This window comes from Ahaetulla prasina, chromosome 2, assembly GCF_028640845.1.
Source record: "Ahaetulla prasina isolate Xishuangbanna chromosome 2, ASM2864084v1, whole genome shotgun sequence".
Classification (NCBI taxonomy): Eukaryota; Metazoa; Chordata; class Lepidosauria; order Squamata; family Colubridae; genus Ahaetulla; species Ahaetulla prasina.
Window position 1 is genome coordinate 302,167,364 of NC_080540.1, and position 25,691 is coordinate 302,193,054.

Sequence of the window (25,691 nt, forward strand, 5' to 3'; positions counted from 1 at the left end):
AATACAATCAACCCTATAAAATTAATAAAAAATTTCAAATCCATAAAATCAGCTAATAGATTTAAAAATTCAAGCCAGTCCAGCAAGACGAAATAAATAAGTCTTAAGTTCGCGGCGAAATAAATATCGGCCACCCATCTTATCTTACCAATGGGTAACTGGGTCGCTTACAGTCATAAAAATGTACATATATACATATACAGTGTTTCTCAACTTCTGCAGCTTTCATGGGTATGGCTGGGGAATTCTGGGAGTTGAAGTCCATCCCGCTTAAGTTGCACAGGCTGAGAAACACCGCATTAAAACACGAATAAATTAAAACCCAATCATTAAATTCTGAAGACACGCGGGGAGGGCTGGGGCTGAATGGAGTGGGGGGATGTGGGATCTGTTGTTACTCGATCAATCCCTTCCACTGAGCTGTTCCCCTGTTGGGGAGCCAACCAAGCAGGTCTTTAAGGCCTTTATGAAAAGATGGGAGGGTTGAGACCAAATTCACATGGGGGCAGAGCGGGGGAAGATGTTCTATAGGGCAGGAGCCACAGCAAAGAAGGCCCTTCCCCTGCACCCCGCCAGATGGAATAATCGGTTTGACGGGACCCGCATCCTGAAGTCAAGATTGAATAGCTTCTTCTGAGTTTCCATCGCTCTTCAACTTGTCATTCAAGCGGGAAGGGGGAAACGGAATGCTGAGAATGTGTGTGTGGACCGTGAGAGCTTGGAAACCATCAAGGTCACCACTGCAGGTGCTGGAGAAAGAGATGGATTGTTCCCATAACAAGAGGACGTCTCATAATTTGAGACAATGTGATCACCCAGGGGTGGGGAGAAAGGGAATCTATAATTTCAGTAAGCGAGCATTTGTGCGGGGAAAAACCAGAGCTGGTTTTGCTTCAGCAGTTCCGAAATGGTGTATCCAATAAAGTTATACTTTTGGGAGTTCAAATATCCCGAGAGTGTTTACTTCTTTTGCGTTCGTTAGTCGGACTGTGGATACCTGCCTTTTTTTCTCTTAATTATGCCGTCCTCCTCTTTCTTACTGACATTCTTTTCCTGCAGAGGCCGATGACCATCCCTTGTTACGTTCAGCGTCAGCGCGAGGCGTGTGGTAAGTCTACCCTGCTCCTTGTTGTCCTGAGCTCATTAACCCCCGGGGTGGGAGCGGAATTGCTTCCCGTTGTTATTTCTATTTTGTTACGTTATAGCATAAGCCCCACTGGCGCATGGTTAGAATGCAGTACTGCAGGGTACTTCTGCTGACTGCCTGCAATTTGCCGGTTCGAATCTCACCAGGCACAAAGTTGACTCAGCCTTCCATCTTTCTGAGGTGGGAAAAATAAGAAGTGGTATATAAGTGCTATTGCTAGTCCTTCCTTCCTTCCTCCCGCCCTCCATGTTTCCTTCCATCCATATTTTTCTTTCCTTCCTTCCTTGAGCCACAGTGGCACATGGTTAGAGTGTAGTACTGCAAGCTACTTCTGCTACCTGCCGACTGCCTGCAGTTGGCAGCTCAAATCTCACCAGACTTGAGGTTGACTCAGCCTTCCATCCTTCCGAGGTGGGTCAAATGAGGAGCCAGATTGTTGGGGGCAATATGCTGACTCTATAAACCGCTTAGAGAGGGCTGTAAAGCACTGTGAAGCGGTATATAAGTCTAAGGGCTATTGCTATATAAGTCTAAGTGTTAGTGGTTAGGGCACATCGTGCAGGGCTAGCTTAAATACAATTTTAAATGGGGTTATAAATGTTTTTATGGGATTTTTAAATGTTTTAATAGTTTTAAGTGGGCTTTTTATTCTTATTTTAGTTTTTTATTGGCCATAAATTGAATCAGTTTTTTATATTGTTCTTAACTTGTTTGATATGTCCTTTATATGTATTTTATTGGCTGTGAACTGCCCTGAGTCCTTCGGGAGAAGGGTGGTATACAAATTAAATTAATAAGGGCCGTGGTGGCTCAGGCTGTAAGATAGCCTGTTATTAAAACACAGCAGCCTGCAATTACTGCAGGCTCGAGTCCCACCAGGCCCAAGGTTGACTCAGCCTTCCATCCTTTATAAGGTAGGTAAAATGAGGACCCAGATTGTTGGGGTGCTTGCCCGGTGGTTCACTGCGAGGCTCGCGGCTCCTCCCCATGGGCGGGGAATAATGAAGGGAGGGGGCGGAGGAGGCGGCGAGCGGGAAAGAGGCTGCTGGCCGTGCCCGACCCCAGCAGTTCTACCCTCGCCTTCCTCGGGCCGCCTGGTGAGGCTCCTCGCGCCTCCCCATGTCGGACACGCGTGGCGGCAGTGACAGCCATCGAGAAACAGGTGAGGAGGCGGCGAGCGGGAAAGAGGCTGCTGGCCGTGCCCGACCCCAGCAGTTCTACCCTCGCCTTCCTCGGGCCGCCTGGCGAGGCTCCTCGCGCCTCCACCCCTTGGGCAGGGAATAACAAAGGGAGTTTCAAGTTCATACCAAATACAAAACAAAAGCCAAGATCAGGGGTGTTCAAACCTGGTCTCTTTAGGACTTGTGGACTTCAATTCCCAGAGTTCCTCAGCCAGCTTTGCTGGCTGAGGGACTCTGGGAGTTGAAGTCCACAAGTCTTAAAGACCAAGTTTGGACACCCTAACAAGATGAATGAATATGAAACATTTTCCCCCCTTAAATGAAGATGATATCCACATATTGTTGCTTTTTAGTAGACTGACTGTATCCATCTGTATTGTAATGTCCCAGGTTTTCAGACTGAGATCCAGAATGACTGATAGCCATCTCTGTGAAGTCCTTCGTGTCTCAACCACCAAACTTTCATATACTTAAGCCTAAACTGTGCATAGGGACTACCCAGACGGCTGAAAAAAGTGATTTCTGACAGGTTCTCACACTTTTGACCAGTCCTCACACTTATGACCGGTCATCATTTATGCCTGTTGCAGCATTTTGTGCATAAGGACTACTCAGAGGGCTGAAAAAGTTATTTTTGACCTGTCCTCACACTTTTGACTGGTCCTCACACCTACAACTATCTTTACATTTTGCACCCTATCTTGTAACCGTGGTGAAGAGAAGCAGTTGTGAAATGAGTGATATGGTTGTTAAAAATGCTGCAATGGGCATAAATGTGAGGATGGTCATAAGTGTGAGGACTGGTCAAAAATTACTTTTTTTAGCCCTCTGAGTAGTTTCTATGCCCATAGCCACATCCACTCAGTCACATGAGCAGTTAGCCACGCCCACCAGTCACATGACCACCAAGCCACACCCCAAAATAAGCCACGCCCACAGAACTGGTACGAAAAAAAAATTAGGCCCCCCCACCCGTTCAATGGTGTGGCCCGGGCCTTTGCTTATTTTTCTGTATTTGGCCCTCACCAAAAAAACTTTGGACACCCCTGCCTTAAGTGCTATTGCGATAGACAGATAGATGGATAGATGGATGGATGGATGGATAGATAGATAGATAGATAGATAGATGGATGGATGGATGGATGGATGGATGGATGGATGGATGGATGGATAGATCCTCGTCCCTGCAAGCCCCACTCTCTTCTAGCACTGATGATGTTACCTAGTTGGGTAATGAAACATCTGCCAGAAAACTGCCAAGTTCAGCGAGCACCAAGGACCCTACGGGAACCAAACATCCTGGAGATGGATCGGTGCTCCTTTTCTGCTTAGCTTTCTCTCCTTTAGGATATGGGTCATTTACTTAAATGGAATTCAGGGATGGCACTTCCTGTCGTTGCCTGCACGGGTCATTCCAGGAGCCTTCCTCCCTCTCTTCTCCCCAGCAGAGTCATGTGCTTCCATCCCTGGACTGACCTTACCCTGCCCCTCATGTCTCTTGCTGAGGTCCGCAGGGTGATTGACAAGTGGGCAGAGATAGCGGTTGAATTGGGAGCCTCTTACACCTGGGTGCAGGTGAGTATCTCTACAAGGGATCGTGGCCCAGCCTTTCCTCTACCGTGCCCAGTTTAAATCCTACATCAGTGTGGTCCAGTGTTGTTCAACCGTAGCAACTTGCTGGCTGGCTGGGGAATTCCTGGGAGTCGAAGTCCACAAGTCTTAAAGTGGCCCTTGGTTTGTTGGCTTGTCTCCTTGTTAATTTTGGTTTCAGATCTTTGAGAACAAGGGAGCCATGATGGGCTGTTCGAATTCCCACCCTCACTGTCAGGTAAGGAAATTTTCTCCCTGAATTTAGCAACAGAGCCGTCGCCCGAGGTCTGATGATCAGAAGATGTTTTTTGAAGGACATTTCTGGGCTCTTGAACTCTTGACAAGGGTCCCTGTCAGTGTAATTATGAGCTGGGATACTGCAGTTTGCCGAAAATGAGCACCATGGCTTCTGCACATGCATGTGTGCACGACTTTCGCGCATGCGCAGCTTCCGCCTCGGGGCGAGGCTCGACCGAGCAGCCTTTTGGGGCCTGCTTCCCTCCATCTCTGCTCTCCGAGGCAGCGGCTGCTTCTCTCCATACTACCCGGAGAGCGTCTTGTGCAACTTAGCAGTTGTGAGCCGCCGCTTTCCTCCAAATCCCATCTGGAACGTTCTGCGGTTGAGAGAAACAACATTCAACATGGCTGCTGCTTCTCTGTGCCGCAGTGCTTTCCTGATGGGATTTAGAGAAAAGTGGTAGCTCACCGCTGCTAAATTACAAAAGAACTCTCCCAGCAAGAGCAGCAGCGGAGAGAAGCAGCTGCCGACCCGGAGAGCACATGGACCATCTCCGCGAGCGACTGAGGCTCAGCAAGGGATGGAAGAAGCAGCTGCATGATTTCCGCTGCAGTGCTTTCTGGATGGGACTTCTTGCAGGTAAGAAGAACCATCTGGTCCATTCCCAAACCGCTTCGGCTCTCCTGCGCCCATGCAGCCCCCCCCCCTCCACGGCCCTTCGGCCTAGTGTGACAGGCTGCAGGCTGAATAAATTGCTTGGGGCCGTATTTTGAGGCCAGAGGAGGGGCAGCGGCATGCGGGCGGAGGCCTGGGGCAAGGCCAGAGCAGGGGAATGGCGTTTCCCCGGGCCCCAACCCGAGGCGACGGGCGAGCAGCAATATGCTTACCTTTGGTGAGCAGAGCAGATGAGATGCGGAGGCGAGGCATAGAGATTATCTGGGCTGCGTGGCGAAGGCAAGATATACAGGGCAGAGTGGGGCGGGGTGGGGTGAGCGGTGCGAGCAGGCAGGCGGTGCGAGCGGGTTGAGGGGCAGGTGAGGTGAAGGTGAGTGGTGAGCTGGCAAGCGGGCGGGGAAGGGCAGGGCCAGCCAGAGGGGTTTTTTGCTGGTTCTCCAAACTACTCAAAATTTCCGGTTCACCCGAATTGGCTGAATGCCACCTCTGGTACCATAACAACAAGTCAGCCAATGGGAACTGTTTGGTGACTGAGAACCATGTCAGATGGCTCAGAGCCTGGGCGTGGCTTGGATTGGCTTCACTGGAATATATACACATATACACATACTTGTTTTCGTAGGTTTTCATGGGTATGTCTTGGCATATTCGGGTCTTTTCCCGTGTAAGGTTGAGAGTATCTTGGCGACGTTTCGATGAGGTCTCACTCGTCATCTTCAGGCTGGTGCTTATGGCTTCGTGCTTGTGCGTGGTCGGAGCTCCCGTCTCTCTATAAATACTGGTGGGGAGGTGGGGAGTGTTGGCTTTGTTGCTGTAGGCGGGTTGGTTGGCTGTGTGATACCTCGTCGAAACATCGCCAAGATACTCTCAACCTTACACGGGAAAAGACCCGAATATGCCAAGACCTACATACACACACACACACACACACACACACACATATGGGTTTTATTGCTTTAGTGCTTCTGTGGTTATATAGATCCTGTACTTCTGGGTTCTTGAGTTCTGACGCGCAGATATTGTATATATGCATCATGCTTTCTCTTGTTGTATATAATCAAGTTTCTTCTATAGAAGAATCCTGCTGAATTATTTACTTGTGTGCTGGTTGGATTGCTGCAAACTCTTTAACAGTCCTCAACCCCTGGGTCACAACTCACTACCAAATCTTTTTTTTTTTTTTAAAGAAACTTATCTGGACATTTGACAGTGGTTTTTTTCTTTATTTTTTATTTTTTTAAAAAAAAATGTCATTCAAGCCTCTCTGGTTTGGCGAAGTTTGAAGCTAAACTATCCAGAAGTGGAAGGATAGGGCATAAATTATTTTTAGGATTATTCAGAGGGTTTTGTTCAATTCCATATCTTTGCGGTTTTGATTGTGATGCTTGTCTGGGGGAGGCCTTTGATCAAGAGACTTCAAAGCAGATTCTTTTTTTTTTCCCCTTCCTTTTTGAAGCCTGACAGGTGAGGTCAGTTGGGGGGTAGTGGGTGGGATCTCTTGCCGAAATGGGAGGGTGGGAGCAAGGATTCGTTTCCAAGGGCCCTGCTATTTTCAAAGGGGAATAGAATAGAATAACAGAGCTGGAAGGGACCTTGGAGTTCTTCTAGTCCAACTCCCTGTCATGGATGAGAATCCTCAAGGAGAAAACAACTCAAGAAGCTTGGGAAATTTTGAAAAGTAAGATTATAAAAGCCCAGTCTAGCACAATACCCATGAAGAAGAAATGGAGTATCGATGTAACGAAGTTTTCCCTTAGACGAATCATTTTTGATTTAGAGTTAGTCCTCGTCTTATGACCAGAAACAAGCCCAACATTTCTGTCACTTAAGCAAGATGTTTATTAAATGAATATTACCCCGTTTTTATGACCTTTCCTACCACAGTTGTTGCATGAACCACTGCCGTGGTTAATTTAGACACACAGTTGTTAAGCAAGTCTGGCTTTCCCATTGGTTTTCCTTGTTAAAAGGTCCCAAAAGGGAATCATGTGACCCTGGGACACCGTCGTAAATGTGAATCAGTTGCCAAGCATCTGAATTTGGATCACATGCCCCAAAGGGATGCTACAATGATCATGACGTGTGAAAAACTATCATAAGTAATTTTTTTGGTGCCGTTGTAACTAAACAAAGATTTTGTATTTTATTTACCTAGCACTGATGATGTTACCTAGTTGGGTAATGAAATGTCTGTAAGAAAACAGGCAAGCTCAGAGAGCACCAGGGGCCCCTCGTTTATTTTATATATTGATTGATTTGTTCGATTTCTATGGCATCCCATCTCGGTCAATGCCTCTGGGCAGCGGTAAAATGCAAAGTCTTTTGCTACTGGTTCTGTGGGCGTGGCTTGGTGGGGGGGTCATGTGACGATGGGCATGGCCAACCTTTTTAAAACTTTTTAAAGTATTTTTTACTACTTATTCACCCGAACCGGTAGTAAAAAAAGTGCTTTAAAAAAGTAAAAGAAAAGGTTCCAACGATCGCGCGGCACAGCTGCGATCGTTGGAACTTTTTTTTTTTTTTACTTTTTAAAGCATTTTTTTACTACCGGTTCTCCCGAACCGGAGCGAACCAGTAGCACTAAACCCCTGCCTCTGGGTGGCTTGTAGTTCAGAAATATATTACGACTAAAATTTAAAAAATGTTTCAAGACAATAAAAACATCCAGACCAGTTAAAAACATGGAAACCAATAGCAAACCTAAAAGCAACAAAAACAGCAAAAAACAAAAGCAAAAATCCCTACCCTGGAATTGTAAATAGCATAGAGCCAGATAGATAAAAATATAAAGTTTGCTTGGAGTTGGTATTCTCTCTCTCTCTCCCCCCCCCACCTTCTCTTTTCTCTCTCTTTCTGTCTCTTTTTTCTTTCTCTAAATATCTCACTTTCTATCTCTCTCTCACTCTCTCTGTCTCTTTTCTTTCTCTCTCTCTCTCTTTTGCTGTCTCTCTCTCTCTCTCTCTCTCTCTCTCTCTCTCTCTCTCTCTCTCTCACACACACACACACACACACACACACACACACACACACACTTACTTACAGGTCCATAAGTGCCCATGTGCTGAATTATTCCCTTCCACAAAAAAAATAGGAGGAATGGCTTGGGCAGCTGTTTAATCCCATCCTCATTTACATTTGTGGTTGGGACGTGACAGGGTGGCTCAGGGGCTAGGACGTTGAGCTTGTCGATCGAAAGGTCGGCAGCTCAGCGGTTCAAATCCCTAGTGCTGCCGTGTAACGGGGTGAGCTCCCATTACTTGTCCCAGCTTCTGCCAACCTAGCAGTTGGAAAGCACATAAAAAATGCAAATAGAAAAATAGGGACCACTTTTGGTGGGAAGGTCACAGCGTTCCGTGCGCCTTTGGTGTTGAGTCATGCCAGCCACATGACCACGGAGACGTCTTCGGACAGTGCTGGCTCTTCGGCTTTGAAACGGAGATGAGCACCGGCCCCTAGAGCCAGCAACGACTAGCACATATGTGCGAGGGGAACCTTTACCTTTACCTAACTAGCTAGAACTGAAGAAGCTCCTCGGATGAGAAATGAAATGTTTTCAAACAAAAAACCACCAAGAAAGACCAGTTCTTGGAGGGGGGGAAAACCCTTTTGGGATTTCTGGACTCAGTATTGACTATAGCAGACAGTGATTAATGTGAGAGAACACAATCTTAGGGAGACCAACAAGTGATCTCGCGTGGGTGGGAAGTGGTCTCGGAGCCTAAATCCCCTTCTTTTCTGTAGCAATTTCAGTGGCCACCGTGTAATTTTGCAGCCTGCAGACATTTGGACCGAATGGGACAATTCACTGCGGTCAACTCGCCACGAGACAACTGGTTGCAGGACAATTCAATTTAAAACAATTATTTTATATTATTTTATATATTATTTTTATTTTTGTCGTTCACACTTCATTTCATCCCTCCTTTGGCATCCTTTCTTTAACGATTCCATTCCACAGTTTCTTTTGAGATGAGTGTAACGCTGGTCCCGCGGCCAGTTTGCGACGGTGACTTATCCTGGGGCGAGTTCTCCCCGGCACGCTGTCCATGGCAAGTTGGCTGTGGCGAGTTGTCGTAGACCGCACATGTAGGCCTTTGTGGTTGTGTTTGTTACAGAGCCACAGGGTGGCAGTGTGTGCTTGCAAATGGCCTGCTCTTAGCTACAAGGCACAAGCATGAAGCTTTCTAGTCCAGGTTGTTGAGTGTGTTTGTGTGTTTGGAAATTGTAGAACACAGAATCCTAGGACCGGAAGGGACCTTGATATAACTGTATATCAATCATTCAGAATTGAGCTGGAAGGGACCTTGGAGGTCTTCTAGTCCAGCCCCCTGCTCACGCAGGACACCTTATATTATCTCAGACACGTGGCTGTGCAGCCTCTTCTTAAAGTTCTCCAGTGTTGGAGAACCCACAACTTCTGAAGGCAAATTATTCCATTAATTAATAGCAATAGACTTATATACCGCTTCACAGTGTTTTGCAGCCCTCTCTAAGCGGTTTACAGAGTCGGCCTCTTGCCCCCAACCATCTGGGTCCTCATTTTACTGACCTGGGAAAAAGGGAAGGCTGGGTCCACCTTCAGCCAGTGGAGATTCAAACTGCCAAAATTGCAGTCAGCAGAAAGTAGAGTAACAGAATAACAGAGTTGGAAGGGACCTTGGAGGCCTTCTAGTCCAACCCCCTGCTCAAGCAGGAGACCCTATGCTGTTCCAGACAAGTGACTGTCCAGTCTCTTCTCGAAGGGCTCCAGTGATGGAGCAACCACAACGTCTGAAGGCAACTTCTGTTCCAATGGTTAAGAAGTCAGGAAACTTCTCCTTAGTTCCAGGTTGCGTCTCCCCTTGATTAGTTTCCATCCGTTGCTTCTTCTCCTGCCTTCTGGTGCTTTGGAGAATAGTTTGACCCCCTCTTCTTCTTTGCAGCAAGCCCCCAGATACTGGAAGACTGCTCTCATGTCACCCCTGGTCCTTCTCTTCATTTGACATCCCTAGTTCTCCTCCGAATTCTCTTTACAGATCTGGGCTAGTAACTTCCTGCCCAACGAAGCCTCGCTGGAGGACCAGTCGCAACGGAAATACTACCGAGACAATTCTGTCCCCATGCTGCTGGAGTATGCCCGGCTGGAAACCGAGCGGAAGGTGGGGACCGCTGCCCCAGTAGGGAAGAGGGGTGGGGTGGGCGGTCTCCACTTGGGGATGCCGGCTCTGAGGCTGATCTGGGGGAGGGTGCCTTGCAGGAACGGGTCGTGGTGGAAAATGCGGACTGGCTGGTGGTGGTGCCCTACTGGGCAGTGTGGCCCTTCCAGACACTTTTGCTTCCTCGGAGACACGTCCGCCGATTGGAGGAGCTCCGGGAGAGCGAGAGAGACAGTAAGTGGCCAGCGTGGGAAGTATTTGTGGGGTCCTTAGTGCTGCCTGAGGGACGGGAAGGAGGAGGAGGAAGAGGAGAAGGAAGGGGAAGACAAGGGAGGAGGAGGAAGAGGAGAAGGAAGGGGGAGGAGGAGGAGAAAGAGGAAGAAAAGGGAGGAGGAGGAAGGGGGAGGAGGAGGAGGAAGAAGAGAAGGAAGAGGAAGAAAAGGGAGGAGAAGGAAGAGGAGGAGGAAGAAGAGAAGGAAGAGGAAGAAAAGGGAGGAGAAGGAAGAGGAGGAGGAGGAAGAGAAGGAAGAGGGAGGAAGAGGAAGAGGAAGGGGGGAGGAGGAGGAGGAAGAGAAGCACTAGGAGGAAGAAGAGGAGGAGATGATGATTGTGGGTTCCTTGGTGCTTTCTGAGCTTGGTGGTTTTCTTGCAGACGTTTCATGACCCAACTAGGTAATATCATCAGTGCTAGAAGGGAATGCTATCTATTTGTAGTGGCTTGCCCTGTCAGTGTCGGTGGGAGCGTTGTTGGTAGTCCTTTGATTGGGGTTGCTGATTTCTGATAATGTTCCCTAGTTGGGTCATGAAAGGTCTGCAAGAAAGCCACCCAGCTCAGAGAGCACCAGGGACCCCCATAACCTTAGTCTTGGCCCTCCTCTTCTCTGCAGACCCCACTCCTTTCAGAGATGCGCAAATGGAGTCTGGGGGGGCTCCAGCCCAGCTGTTGGTGGGGGTGGGGGTGTGGGATGGCTTGGCGGTTGCAGGAGATCAGTTGACTACCTTTGAGCCTCTTTCTTTTTGCAGGCCTGGCCTCCATCATGAAGAGGCTTCTCACCCGATACGACAACCTCTTCCAGGTGTCCTTCCCTTACTCCATGGGTTGGCATGGTGAGCGTCATGGGGGGGGGGGGGGAGAGGGAAAGCCTTCCCAGGGTTGGTTGGGTTCTTTCTTTCTTTCTTTCTTTCTTTCTTTCTTTCTTTCTTTCTTTCTTTCTTTCTTTCTTTCTTTCTTTCTTTCTTTTTCTTCCTGTCTTTCTCTCTCTCTCTCTCTTTTTCTTTCTTTCTCTCTTTATCTTTATCTTTTTCTTTCTTTTTCTCTTTCTTTCTCTTTCTTTTTCTTTCTTTCTCTCTTTCTTTTTCTTTCTTTCCCCCTTCCTTCCTTCTTTTTCTTTCTTTCTTTCTTTTTCTTTCTTTCTTTCTCTCTCTTTTTCTTTCTTTCTTATTCTTCTTTCTTTTCTTTCTCTTTCTCTTTCTTTCTCTTTCTTTCTCTCTTTCTTTTCTTTCTTTCCTCTTTCTTTCTATCTTTCTGTCTTTCTGTCTTTCTTTCTTTCTTTCTTTCCTTCTTTCTTTCTTTCTTTCCTTCCTTCCTTCCTTTCTTTTCTTTTCTTCCTCCTCCATCTCCCTCCTTTTCCTTCCTTCCTTCCTTCCTTTCTTTTTTCTTTTTCCTCCCTCCCATCTCCCTCCCTTTTTCCTCCCTCCCTCCCTCCCTCCTTCCCTCCCTCCCTTCCTTCCATGGCTATTCATCTCCTTTCACAGCTCAAAGCAACTGTGGGTGGCTTACAATATAATAAAACCTCCTGATAGAAAAAGCATTATCAGTGAAAAACTAAAGTGACAAAGGATTAACCACAGACTACAAGTCTGCCTGGGGGAGAGCAGCGGTGGCGCCTTCTCTGTTAATCTACCAACCACCTCCAGCCGACGTCTTCTTCCTTGGGCTGCCAGCCAGCATAGCTGGATTTTAAGGTCCTTCCTGAAGGCCAAGAAGACGGGGGATGGATCTCGCATCTGGTGGCAAGAGGTTCCCAAGGGCAGGAGCCACAGCAGAGAAGGCTCTTCTCCTGGACCCCAGCAACAGGAATTCCTTGGCAAACCGAGTTTATGGCAGGCAACTATTAAGATTTTAAAACGTCAGCCACCTTCCGCCTGGCTGAGAACCATAGATTAAAAATGAGTATATGATGCATCTTTACATATTGGCTCCGTTAAGGAGGGGTCTCCAACCTTGGCCGCTTTAAGACTTGCAGACTTCAACTCCCAGAATTCCTCAGCCAACCATGCTGCCTGGGGAATTCTGGGAGTTGAAGTCCACAGGTCGTAAAGGGGCCATAATTGTTGCCCTCCTCTGCCTTGTTCGGTTTATGGATTCCCTTTCAACCCTGGCTGTCCCCTTCCTTTCTGCACCCCAGGGAGCAAATCCCGTTACAGCTGGCACCAGGGGTGAAATATAAAAGTTTTCCCTTCCGGTTCTGGGCGTGGCTTAATTGGTGGGCGTGGCTTGGTGGTCAGGTGACTGGATGGGTGTGGCCAATAACAATAAATAATAAAAATAATAAACAAAGTACACAAAACAATAAGAGGTACCAAAAACCAACTTTCACACTTTACCCACACACACAACACAACACAGCTGGTTTACACATAATGTAAAAGCAGCTGCACTTCACCCAAAATGGCCCCTGCAACAAGCAAGAATCTCACACAGCCACAAAAAGCTCAAAAATCAACTTTCACACTTTACACACAACACAGCACAACACAACTGACTCTCTCACACACACAAAATGCCACATACAGCTTTGTGAGATTTTGTGTGTTCGTGTAGCTGGAGTGAAACACTACAGAAACACACCAAATCTCAGAAAGCTGCACAAATATTTTATTTTTTTTATATTTTTAGATAAAAGCAGCTAAATTTAAAACTTTCTTAACTTTAAATTGCTATATCTAAAAAAAAAACTCCTAAAAAAACCCCCCAATTAACTATTTTGTTAAAGCCCCCCCCCAAAAAAAACCCCCAGTTACTTACCCAATTGAAGGGACAAGGCAGGCAGATTGAGTTGCTGACTGATGAGATGGATTGCAGGCAGGCAGATTGAGTTGCTAGCTGATGCAACTGATTGCAGCAGCCGAAGCAAGGCAGGAAAAGCGAGCGAGCCCGAAAGAAGCAGCAAGCTGCCAAGTAAGCAAGTGGAAACCGGGCGATTGGGTGGGCATGGACGGGGTGGGGTGGGGCAGGGATTTTTGCTACTGGTTCTCCAAACTACCCGCCCCCATCGCTACCAGATCGCCCGAACCGGGAGCATTTCACCCCTGGGTGGCACCCAACTCACCTCCCTTGGGCTAAAATCTGATTTCCTGCTCTCTTTGCCGCCTCTTTCCCACAGGAGCTCCGACGGGACCGTACCTGGAGGCCGACTGCAGGCACTGGCAGCTCCACGCCCATTACTACCCTCCCCTACTGCGTTCCGCCACCATCCGTAAATTCATGGTGGGCTACGAGATGCTGGCTCAGGCCCAGAGGGACTTGACTCCAGAGCAGGTGAGGGGGAGCTAGGAGATGGGCTGTAGCTGCTGGAAGGGGCTGTGGCCCACCTGTCTTTGAAAGAAGTTTAAAATAAAAGCAGAATATTTTTAGCTCAGGGTGGAAATGAAGGGCCCTGGGTGCTCTCCGAGCTTGGTTGGTTTCTTGTAGACATTTCACGACTCCACTAGGTAACCTCATCAGTGTTAGAAGGGAGTGGGGATTGTGAGGAGGAGGTGTTGGTGAGGACTGTGGGGGTCCTTGGTGCTCTCTGACCTGGGTGGTTTTCTTGCAGACATTTCATGACCCAACTAGGTGACATCATCAGTGCTAGAAGGGGAGGAGGAGGAGGAGGAGGAGGAGGAGGAAGACGAGGAAAGGACTGTGGTGTCACTGATCTTCCCTCAACCTAGTTAATTGTGAAGTCCTTGGTGCTCTCTGAGATGGTTGTTTTCTTGCAGACGTTTCATGACCCAACTAAGTAACGTCATCAGGGTTGGTTGGGTAATGAAACATCTGGAGGAATACAACAAAGCTCAGAGAGCACCAAGGAGCTCTCAAATTTAAAATTTCACCATTTAGTGGCTGGACTCATCGGTGGGAATGGGCAGAGAAAGGCTGAGGGTGGAAGAGGCCTTTGGGCTGTGACTACCAGTCTTCAGTTGGTGGCCAGACGCTGCTTTTGGGTTATTAAAATTGCTAAGCAAATGTAGGTCTTCAAGACTTGAGGACTTCAACTCCCAGAATCCCTCAGCCTTAAGACTTGTGGATTTCAACTCCCAGAATTCCTCAGCCAGCCATGCTAGCTGTGAAATTCTGGAAGTTGAAGTCCCCAAGTCTTTAAAGTTGCCAAGTTTGGAGACCCCCTACAATAGACTGTGGAAATAATGAAGGAGCCAGGAAGGAAGGGAGAACTCCCTGAGTCTTGTACCCTCTGGAATGAGCTTCCCCCAGGACTTCGACAACTTCCAGACCTCCGGACCTTTCGCCGCGAGCTTAAAACATATCTATTCTTTCGAGCAGGACTGGCTTAATAGGGTTTTAAATATGGATTTTATTGGGGTTTATTTTATATTTCGTATTGTATTTTAAATTTAGGCTATTGGAATAAGTTTTTTAAATATTGTTTTTATTGAAATGTATTGTTTTTATTTTATCTGCCTGTTCACCGCCCTGAGTCCTCCGGGAGAAGGGCGGTATACAAATTAAATTATTATTATTATTATTATTATTATTGTTCCCTTTTTTGGGAGGCAGCATTCAGCAAAGCCCCCCCCGCCCCCCCCTTTCTTTCTTTCACCTCTTTCCTTCTTCTCCCTCCATGCTGCTTTCTCCTTACAGGCCGCTGAACGTTTGAGGAACCTTCCTGAGCACCATTACAAGCTGGACACCAAGGAGGCACCCTAGGGCAGATGGTAGCTCTGCTGGCGTGTGGCAGTCGCACAATCCGTAGCGGCTGACAAAGAGAGCCGCTGGACATTAAAGGGTCTGTCCTTGGGGGCGGCTGAGAACTTTCCTCAGGAATGGCCTGACCTCCGGCCGAATGCCAGTCCGGCTGCCCGACTCCCCTAAGGCTGTGAGGCTAGTGACCAGTTAAGCCAGGACCTCTTCCCTTCTCAAAAGTCCTCTGCAGAACCGGAGGCTCCGTGTCCTGTGTGTCCACAAGAGCTGAGCCCCATCCTTGGAGAAGGAGGAAGTGGGGGGCCCCTCTCCCCAACACCAAGTTTGTACCGTGGCTGCTCTGCCCAATAAATCAGACTGTTTCTTTTTCTGAACTCTCTGTTGTGACTCGTCCTCCCTCCTCTCCTCAGCCGGGCCCCTCCCGTCTCCAACCGGGTCTGTTTTCAGACTCCGAGTCTCATAATGAAGATGAACGGCCTGTCATGCCTCCAGCCCCCGGCCCTGGCCCCATGCCCGGCATGTGTTCCTTTGGCTCAGCCGTCAGAAGAAGCCAGCCAGGGATTGGAATTACTCGGGCCTACTCCTTCTGACCCCTCCCTTTCCCAAACAGCAGAAGACAATTCAAAGTGGGAGGATCCTCGCTTCGGGAGATCTGAGAGGCGATGCCAGCAGAAGGAAGGGAGGGGCAGGTCTGGATAAATGCTGAGTCATGGAGCCACACCCCACAGCCTATATAAAGGACCTGCTTTTGGCATTCCAACCTTGAGTCAAGCAAAGTCTCATCTAGTTTGCTGATATCAGACTCTATCGCTGAAGTCACAACTTGGACTCCTGCCTGCCCTGATAAACCTCGAAGAAATTTGGCAAGCTGCAGAGGCTTCGTTGCCACGTTTGATGCGGACTTCCTTGACCCGGTCGTCGGAGGGGGAGTGACACTCTCCTCAAATGATGTGTTCTGTCCTCCTTCGCCTCCGTCTGAGTGATGGCTTAATTACCCGGCATTATGAGCTCTGGCAGCAGAATAGCGAGCGTCTGCCAAGTATCTCTTATCTCCCTCGATGCTGATGAGTCACCCAGGAACAAACTTCAGCTCTTAGTTAATCAGTTGATTTGCCTGCTACGAAGAGGCACAGCAGTTCTTGCTGCCTTTATATCCTATGGGGTGTGGCTCCATGACTCAGCACTTCCTAGGCCTGCTCACCCCTGCTTCTGTTGTTCCCGCCTCTCCTGCCTACGAAACCTAGGGTCCAGCCAGGCCTGATTGCCATCAGCCGGGTCTGGAGGCGTGGCCGGGGGAAGGAAAGAGTCGGGACGGAGGCCTTGTTATCTCCTCCACGTGGCCTGCCTCTGGCTCCTGGAGCTGAGCCAGGGAAGCTGGTGCTCCCGAGGTAAGTCCTGACAGCCCTTCCCCCTCACTTTCCAAGTCACTTTCTGGCAGCAGGCCCGGCTCGGGGGGCGCAGACACAACAGCTAGAAAGAGTGCAAAGAAGAGCAATAGAGATGAACAGGGGTCTGGAGTCTAAAACATAACAAAGACCGGTTGCAGGAACTGGGCATGTCTAGTTTAATGAAAAGAAGGACTAGGAGGGACATGATAGCAGTCTTCCAATATCTGAGGAGCTGCCTGCCCCAAAGAAGAGGGGTGGTGTCGGTGTCAGGCTATTCTCAAAAGCACCTGAAGGCAAGATGGGCAACAATGGATGGAAACTGAACAAAATGACAATCAACCTTAGAACTAAGGAGAAATATCCTGACAATTGGCCAGTGGAACAACTCGCCTTCAGAAGCTGTGGGTGCTTCATCACCGGAGGTTTTGAAGAAGGGATTGGACAACCGTTTGTCTGGAACGGTCTAGGGTCTCCTGCTTGGACTAGAAGGCCTCCAAGGTCCCTTCCAACTGTTATTCTGTTCTGTTAAGTAAAAAAAACACACCCTTATTTCTTGAAAACTGTTTTCTTTTCATCCCCAACTCCAGGTGGCAAATTATTCCATTTCCGTCAGGAAATTCCTCTTGTAGTTTAGATCTGAAGACTTCCTGCCCATTGCTTCTTGTCCTGCCCTCAGGTGCTATGGAGAGTAAATTAATGGCTTCCTTGGGGTAGCCCTTCAAGGACTGGAAGATGCTATCAGGCCTCCCCTTCTCCTAAGTTCAAGGTTGCTTCTCTCCTTGATCAGTTTCCACCCATTGCTTCTTGTTCTACTTTCAGGTGCTTTGGAGGATAGGTTGACTCCCTCTTCTTTGTGGCAGCCTCTGAGATATTGGAAGACTGCTATCATGTCTCCCCTAGTCCTTTTTTTCATTAAACTAGACATACCCAGTTCCTGCAACCGTTCTTCATATGTTTTATCCAGTGGTGAAATCTAAGTTTCTTTCCTACCAGTTCTGTGGGTGTGGCTTGGTGGGCGTGGCTTGGTGGGGGCATGTGACTGGGTGGGCGTGGCTATGTAACCATGTGACTGGGGGATCAAAAGACAAAAACTCACTAAAAGGGTCCTGCTGGAGCAGGGTTGGAATAGATGACCTCCAGGTCTTTTCCAGCCCTGGATTATCTGAAGCTGTTTCTAGTGCCAGGTTTGTAGTCCTTTCTTCCTCTCCTTTTTCCTCCCTCCTTCCCTCTCTCCTTCCTTCCTTCCTTCCTTCCTTCCTTCCTTCCTTCCTTCCTTCCTTCCTTCCTTCCTTCCTTCCTTCTCTCTCTTTCTCTCAAACAGATCCCCCGCCCCCATTTTTTGCCTAGCAGGCTTCAGCTTTTTTACCTTTTAAAAAATGCTTTTAAAAGTTAAAAAAAAAAGCCTCTGACAATTAGGCACCTCAGCTGGGATCACCAGAGCCTCGTTTTAACCCTTTAAACACATTTTTTAAACAACCTCTTGCAAAAAAAAAAAAAAAGGATCGCGTAGCTCAGCTGGGCATAGGTGGGGAGGTGGGCAGGGATTTTTGCTACTAGTTCTCCAAACCACCCGCCGCCATCGCTACCGGGTCGGCTGATCCGGTCCAAACCGGGAGCAGTTCACCCCTGGCTTTATCCTCCAGTCCCCTAATCCTGTTTGTTGCTCTTTGTCGTGTCCCACCCCCCACTCCAACGAACGAGTCAAGGAAGTCTGTAACAAACTTGGCAACGAAGCCTCTGCAGCTTGCCAAGTTCCTTCGAGGTTTATCAGGGCAGGCAGGAGTCCAAGTTGTGACTTCAGCGATAGGGTCCGATATCAGCAAACTAGATGAGACTTTGCTTGACTCAAGGTTGGAATGCCAAAAGCAGGTCCTTTATATAGGCTGTGGGGTGTGGCTCCATGACTCAGCATTTATCCAGGCCTGCCCCACCCTTCCTTCTGCTGGTGTCGCCTCTCAGATCTCCGGAAGCGAGGGTCCTCCCACTTTGAATTGTCTTCAGCTGGATCTGCTGTCAGCGTCTGGGAAAGGGAGGGGTCAGAGGGAGTAGGCCCGGGTAATTCCACCACCTGGCTGGCTTCCTGCTCTGAAGGCTGAGCTAAAGGAACACACGCTGTATGAGTGAGGTTTATCGGGCTTGTCCTTTCACTTCTTGAATCCTCTCTGGGCATGGGGCCAGGGCCGGGGGCTGGAGTCATGACAGGCCGTTCATCTTCATTATCAGACTCGGAGTCTGATAAAAGGCCCGGTTGGAGACAAGAGGGGCCCGGCTGAGGAGAGGAGAGAGGACAAGTCACAACACTCTTCTCTGCACTCTTTCTAGAGTCTCAACATCTTTTTTACATCGTGGTGACCAGAACTGGATGCGAAATTCCAAGTGTGGCCTTACCAAGGCCTTATAAAGCGGTATTAACACTTCACGTGATCTTGATGCCATCTGAACTTTTATCAATTCAGTGCTGGAGGGCCTGGGGCTATTTCCCTATTTGCAAATGGGATTTGCTATCCTTCGTGTGAGGTTGAACCTCCCCCAGTGATGGAAAGCGAGGGAGCCGTCGCTGTGTGCCATCATCTCATTTTCACCAACACACTTTTGCGAAGGTGGTTGTGTCGTCCCCCGTCCCCCCCAGCATCACACTTAATGTGAGAAGGGACATTACTGGTCGTCCTCTTCTATGCCGCTCAGCCCAGCCAGCAGCTCAGCGCTCACTCGGGAGCAGTTGAAGTCAATAATATATTTCATCTTCGAAAAGGGAATCTAAATATGTATATTCCTTTTTTTCCCCTCCTCCTGGAGTAATAAATGCTGTGATTTTGTTTTGAAGGCGGGATGTTTTATTCATTTTGAGACTCCCGATAAAATGATCGGAAGAGGCCAGCTGGAGGGAAGGAGGAAATGTTTCATTATTATTATTATTATTTTGAAAAAGGGTCTTTTTGGTTTTCAAAAAACGAAAAGGGTTGAGAAACACTGTGGGATCCACCTGACTCAGCTTTCTCCAGTAGTCCTCGGCTTACGACCACAATTGAGCCGAAAATTGATGTTGTTAAGTGAGACATTTGTGGAGTGAGTTTTAAAAGCCCCACCTTTCTTGCCGTAGAAGCAAAGCATTATCTGACTCATTGCACTGGTTCAGTTAGTGGCACGGCTGTTAATGTGAATCCGGCTTCCCCATTGAGTTCTTGTGTAAGAAGGTCACAGAAGGGGATCACGTGACCCCAGGACACGGCGACCGTCATAAATATGAGTCAGTGGCCAAGCTTCCCAAATTTTGATCACGTGACCATGGGGGACACTGCAACGATTGTAAGGGTGAAAAACGGACATCAATTTTTTTCAGTGTCGTTGTAACTTTGAACGGTCACTAAGCAAGCTGTTATAGGTTGAGGACTCCCTGTATAGGGCCAGTTTCTTCTTCTTCCTCCTCTTCTTGTTCTTCTTCTTGTTTTCCCTCCTCCTCCTCCTCCTCCTCCTCCTCCTCCTCTTCCTCTTCTTCCTCCTCTTCCTCTCCTCCTCCTCTTCCTCTCCTCCTCCTCTTCCTCCTCCTCCTCCTCCTCCTCCTTCTCCTCTCCTTCTTCCTCTTCCTCTTCCTCTACTTCTCCTCCTCCTCCTCCTCCTTCCTCTTCTCCTCCTCCTCTTCCTCCTCCTCCTCTTCCTCTTCTTCCTCCTCCTCTTCCTCCTCCTCTCCTACTTCCTACTTCCTCCTCCTCTTCCTCTTCTTCCTCCTCCTCTTCCTCTTCCTCCTCCTCCTCTCCTTCTTCCCCTTCCTCTTCCTCTCCTTCTCCTTCTCCTCCTCCTCTTCCCCCTCCTTCTCCTCCCTAGCATATTCCCACAGGTGCAGGGTCCACTTTTCGGGTCATTGAATGCCACTTTGTGCGGACCACTGTGTCTCCAGGGCGCAGGCCCATGTCTTGCACATCTTTGTTGATGGTGTCTTGCCATCTCTGTTTTGGACACCCTGCCGGCCATTGACTTCTAGTTGGTAGGCAGTCTTGGCCATGATGGAAGGTGCTGCTCTCTGCACGTGTCCATCCCATCGGAGTCGGCCTTCTCTCATCTCTGTAATTGGTGCCACACCAAAATGTTGCTGGTCCATTATAGTGTCATCTGTGATGTGGTCAAGAAGGGAGATGCCTGATATCCAACGGAGCCTCCACATTTCCATGGCATGCAGAGAGCTTTCGGTCCCTGTTCTTGCTGCCCAGCATTCAGGGCCATGCAGTGCAACAGGGCGGATGGTTGTCTTGTAAATCTTTGACTTAAGATGGGTTGCCCTTCATCTGTTCAATAACACACCAGTGAGTTCTCGCCAATGCATCCAGGCTGCCTTGTTCGCACCTCACCGTTGATGTTGCCATTGCCTTGGAGATGGGATCCCAGATAACAGAATGGATGCAATGCCAGAATAAAAACAACGAGGATAAGGGGCATGCAGAAGAGCACAAGCGTGCCTACCGTTCCTGTCCTATTGTTTCCTTTCGTTATATCCAATTAATATAGTTATTACATACTCATACTTGCATATATATGCTTATATATTGTATAGTTATTTCATGCTTATGCTTATATATACTGTGTGACAAAATAAATAAAATAAAAGGATTGTGGCTAAAATAAAAAGGCTAAAAATCGGAGCAGAGGAGAAAGGGGGGGTGCAACTAACCCCACAATTTTAATTATATTTAATTTTAATTAAATATTGTAATTATCTTTCTCTTTTTTTCCCTTTCTTTAAATATTTTGCTTTCTTTATAAACCTTCAATGAAAGATACAGAAAGATGATAGACAATAGATACATACAGATGATATAAATGGTAGAAATAGATGGTACAAATAGATGATAGATAGAGATGATAGTGATAGGTAGATACATATAGATGATAGACAGACAGAATAATTTATTGTCATTTTCTGTGGGCACTAATTACAAATGAAATTCTATTGCCTGCTCTCAAAAGTGCACACATACATGAGAGAGAGAGAGAGAGAGAGGGAAAGAGAGAAAGAGAGAAAGAATAGATACATGATAAATGGATGGATAGATAGATATATGATGGGTGGACAGATTAGAATAGAATAGAATAGAATAGAATAGAATAGAATAGAATAGAATAGAATAGAATAGAATAGAATAGAATTTTTATTGGCCAAGTGTGATTGGACACACAAGGAATTTATCTTGGTGCATAGGTTCTCGGTGTATATATAAAAAAAGATACATTTATCAAGGTACAACATTTACAACACTTAATGATAGTCATAGGGTACAAATAAGCAATCAGGAACCAATCAATATCAATATAAATCATAAGGATACAAGCAACAAAGTTACAGTCATACAGTCATAAGTGGAAAGAGATTGGTGATGGGAACGATGAGAAGATTAATAGTAGTGCAGCTTTAGTAAATAGTTTGACAGTGTTGAGGGAATTATTTGTTTAGCAGAGTGATGGCCTTCGGGAAAAAACTGTTCTTGGGTCTAGTTGTTCTGGTGTGCAGTGCTCTATAGCATCGTTTCAGGGTAGGAGTTGAAACAGTTTATGTCCAGGATGTGAGGGGTTTGTAAATATTTTCACAGCCCTCTTTTTGACTTGTGCAGTATACAGGTCCTCAATGGAAGGCAAGTTGGTAGCCATTGTTTCTTCTGCAGTTCTAATAGATGGATAGATATTTGATAGGTGGATGGATGGGTAGCTGCATGGCAAATTTATCAGTAGATCAATTGATCAATAGATGCATAGAGATTAGATATGGAGATTAAATAGTAAGATAGATAGATAGATAGGATAGAGAGATGATAGAGGGAGGGAGGGAGAGAGAGAGAGACAGATTTGGCTTCTGGGCCAGGACTGGGCTGCCCCAAATCTGTCATATTGTGCCTGGGCAGGAACCCAAATGCAGCTGAATTTCATTCTACCTGACCAACCAAAACACTCTCTGACCCTTCCTTCAAAGCAGCTCAGCTGGAAAGAGAGTATGTGATGGGGGAGTGGACGGAGGACAGGTGCAGAAATCCAGAAGAACAAAAGGCAAGGAAAGGAAGATAAACTACTCGGATGTTATAAAAAGAGCCGGGCACCGACTGCCCTTCGGAGTTCAGAGTTCAGCCCTTAGGTGTGGTTCCTTCAGTTTGAACGAGATTTTCGCTCCCTCTGTTCACGGAAGGCTCCTGTGAATTTAATTTTGTTTCATAATCAGCTCGTTGTCATTTGCACCAATGGAGCTGGAATATTACACAGGTACGCTCCCTGCCTCTCCAAGATCCCTTGCTATCAGGAAAAGAATAGAAAGAGAGAGAACACACGAAGTCTCTCTGGTGGCTCAGACTGGTAAGACAGTCTGTTATTAACAGCAGCTGCTTGCAATTACTGCAGGTTCAACCCCCACCAGGCCCAAGGTTGACTCAGCCTTCCATCCTTTATAAGGTAGGTAAAATGAGGACCCAGATTGTTGGGGGCAATAAAAGTTGACTTTGTATATAATATACAAATGGATGAAGACTATTGCTTGACATAGTGTAAGCCGCCCTGAGTCTTCGGAGAAAGGCGGGATATAAATGCAAATAAAAAAAAAAGTCTTCATCGTCAACAGGTGTGTGAAAGGATGCTACTTTAGGATAGATAGCCAGTGGTGGGATTCAAATAATTTAACAACTGGTTCTCTGCCCTAAGGACCGGCTGGGTGGGCGTGACCAGGGGTGTGTGACAGGCAGCATTCAGCCTCCTGTATCGCCCTGGGAGCAAAAATGGGTCATGGGGTAGGGGATGCACTGCCCCTCCACACCACTTTTGGGCCTATTTAGGCCTCCCTGCACTTACCTGAGAGCCAAAATGGGGCACGTGGGGACTCCTGGAAGGGGAGGAGAGAGAGAGAGACAGTTTTGGCTTCTGGGCCAGGACTGGGCTGCCCCAAATCTGTCATATTGTGCCTGGGCAAGAACCCAAATGCAGCTGAATTTCATTCTACCTGACCAACCAAAACACTCTCTGACCCTTCCTTCAAAGCAGCTCAGCTGGAAATACAGAATGTGATGGGGGAGTGGACGGAGGACAGGTGCAGAAACCCAGAAGAACAAAAGGCAAGGAAAGGGAAGACTAGGATGTTATAAAAAGAGCCGGGCACCGACTGCCCTTCGGAGTTCAGAGTTCAGCCCTTAGGTGTGGTTCCTTCAGTTTGAACGAGATTTTCGCTCCCTCTGTTCACGGAAGGCTCCTGTGAATTTAATTTTGTTTCATAATCAGCTCGTTGTCATTTGCACCAATGGAGCTGGAATATTACACAGGTACGCTCCCTGCCTCTCCAAGATCCCTTGCTATCAGGAAAAGAATAGAAAGAGAGAGGACACACGAAGTCTCTCTGGTGGCTCAGACTGGTAAGACAGTCTGTTATTAACAGCAGCTGCTTGCAATTACTGCAGGTTCAAGCCCCACCAGGCCCAAGGTTGACTCAGCCTTCTATCCTTTATAAGGTAGGTAAAATGAGGACCCAGATCGGTGGGGGCAATAAAAGTTGACTTTGTATATAATATACAAATGGATGAAGACTATCGCTTGACATAGTGTAAGCCGCCCTGAGTCTTCGAAGAAGGGCGGGATATAAATGCAAATAAAAAAAAAAGTCTTCATCGTCAACAGGTGTGTGAAAGGATGCTACTTTAGGATAGATAGCCAGTGGTGGGATTCAAATAATTTAACAACTGGTTCTCTGCCCTAAGGACCGGCTGGGTGGGCGTGACCAGGAGTGTGTGACAGGCAGCATTCAGCCTCCTGTATCGCCCTGGGAGCAAAAATGGGTCATGGGGTAGGGGATGCACTGCCCCTCCACACCACTTTTGGGCCTATTTAGGCCTCCCTGCACTTACCTGAGAGCCAAAATGGGACACGTGGGGACTCCTGAAAGGGGAGGGGAGGAGCCAGTCAGCGATTTAACTACCGGTTTGCCTGAACCGGCCCAAACCGGCCAGAGCAGGCGGAATTCCACCACTAGATAAAACCAGACACAAACTGAGCAATGTGGTATACGCAGTTCAATGCAGTGAGACATTTGCGGATCTGTACATTGGAGAAACAAAACAGCCACTTCACAAATGCATGGCACAACACAGGAGCAAATAAAGGAGAATATTTGTAGCTCCGGATTGACACCAGGGATCTGTGGTGCTCTCTGAGCTGGGTTGCTTCCTTGCGCCGATGTTGCCTATTTTGGGTAACGAAATGTCTGCAAATTAATTACCAAGCTCAGAGAGCACCTCCTCCTCCTCCCTGCAAACCCCCTCACCTTCTAGCACTGATAGTGTTACCTAGTTGGGTAATGAAACGTCTGAAAGAAAACAAGAAAGCTCAGAGAGCACCAAGGTCCCTTCGTAGGAGAACCAACCCATCTGGACAACATTCAGCAATCCATCTGCGTTTCAAAGGCAAAGACCACTCTTGGAAGACAGTAAAGTCCACATTCTGGACTCAGAGGATCGCTGGTTTGACACAGGAGCCAAAGAGGCCATCTACATCAAAATTGAACAGCCCTCTCTCAACAGAGGGGAAGGGCTAGGATACCTCCCAGCTCCTGTTTACAACACAGTCCTTTCAGGAGTTCCAGGAAAGTTTCACACCCATTTTCACTCTGATTCAGGTGACCCTCAGGGCACGAAGAGAAGACAAGAGAAAAGAAGAGAAGAGAATCCGTTGCTTCTTGTCCTGCCTTCAGGGGCTTTGGAAAATAAGTTGACCCCCTCTTCTTCTTTGTGGGAGCCCTTCAAATACTGGAACTCTGCTGTCATGTCACTCCTGGCCCTTCTTTTTACTAGACATTTATTTATTTATTTTATTTATTTATTATTTAGATTTTTATACCGCCCTTCTCCCGAAGGACTCAGGGCAGTGTACAGCCAGATTAAAACAGTACAATATACAAATTAAAACAACAGTTAAAATAACATATTCTATAAATGGCCGAAAATTAAAACCGTCAAATTTTTATTTATTTATTTATTTTATTTATTATTTAAATTTGTATACCGCCCTTCTCCCGAAGGACTCAGGGCGGTTCACAGCCAAGTAAAAATACACAATACTATAAATACAATTAAAATACAGTTAAAAAACTTATTAAATTGGCCACAATTAAAATTTAGGACTAAAACCCATTAAAACCCATAAACTTAAAACACTAACCCAGTCCAGCGCAGATGAATAAGTGGGTTTTAAGCTCGCGGCGAAAGGTTCGGAGGTCCGGAAGTTGACGGAGTCCTGGGGAGCTCGTTCCAGAGGGCGGAGCCCCACAGAGAAGGCCCTTCCCTGGGTGTCGCCAGGCGACACTGTCGCGCGACGGCACCCTGAGGAGTCCCTCTCTGTGAGAGCGCACGGGTCGGTGAGAGGTATTCGCAGCAGCAGGCGGTCCCGTAAGTAACCCGGCC

The 25,691-nt window shown here is 47.5% G+C and overlaps 1 protein-coding gene across 4 annotated transcripts in view; it reads left to right on the forward strand.

Annotated features, from left to right (window-relative positions):
* GALT (galactose-1-phosphate uridylyltransferase) overlaps positions 1-17,170 on the forward strand; it is a 24,195-nt gene extending 7,025 nt beyond the window's left edge. For 3 of the 4 annotated variants that reach the window (XM_058172409.1, XM_058172411.1, XM_058172410.1), the window contains exons 4-11: positions 1,060-1,108; positions 3,774-3,903; positions 4,100-4,156; positions 9,847-9,969; positions 10,068-10,200; positions 10,990-11,073; positions 13,353-13,507; positions 14,831-17,169. In XM_058172409.1, coding sequence (XP_058028392.1) covers positions 1,060-1,108; positions 3,774-3,903; positions 4,100-4,156; positions 9,847-9,969; positions 10,068-10,200; positions 10,990-11,073; positions 13,353-13,507; positions 14,831-14,896 — 797 coding nt within the window. In that variant the 3' untranslated portion in view covers positions 14,897-17,169. Of the gene's footprint in view, positions 1-1,059; positions 1,109-3,773; positions 3,904-4,099; positions 4,157-9,846; positions 9,970-10,067; positions 10,201-10,989; positions 11,074-13,352; positions 13,508-14,830 lie in introns of all 4 variants that reach the window. The other variant, XM_058172412.1, reaches the window with a different exon arrangement.
* Positions 17,171-25,691: the final 8,521 nt, after the last annotated feature.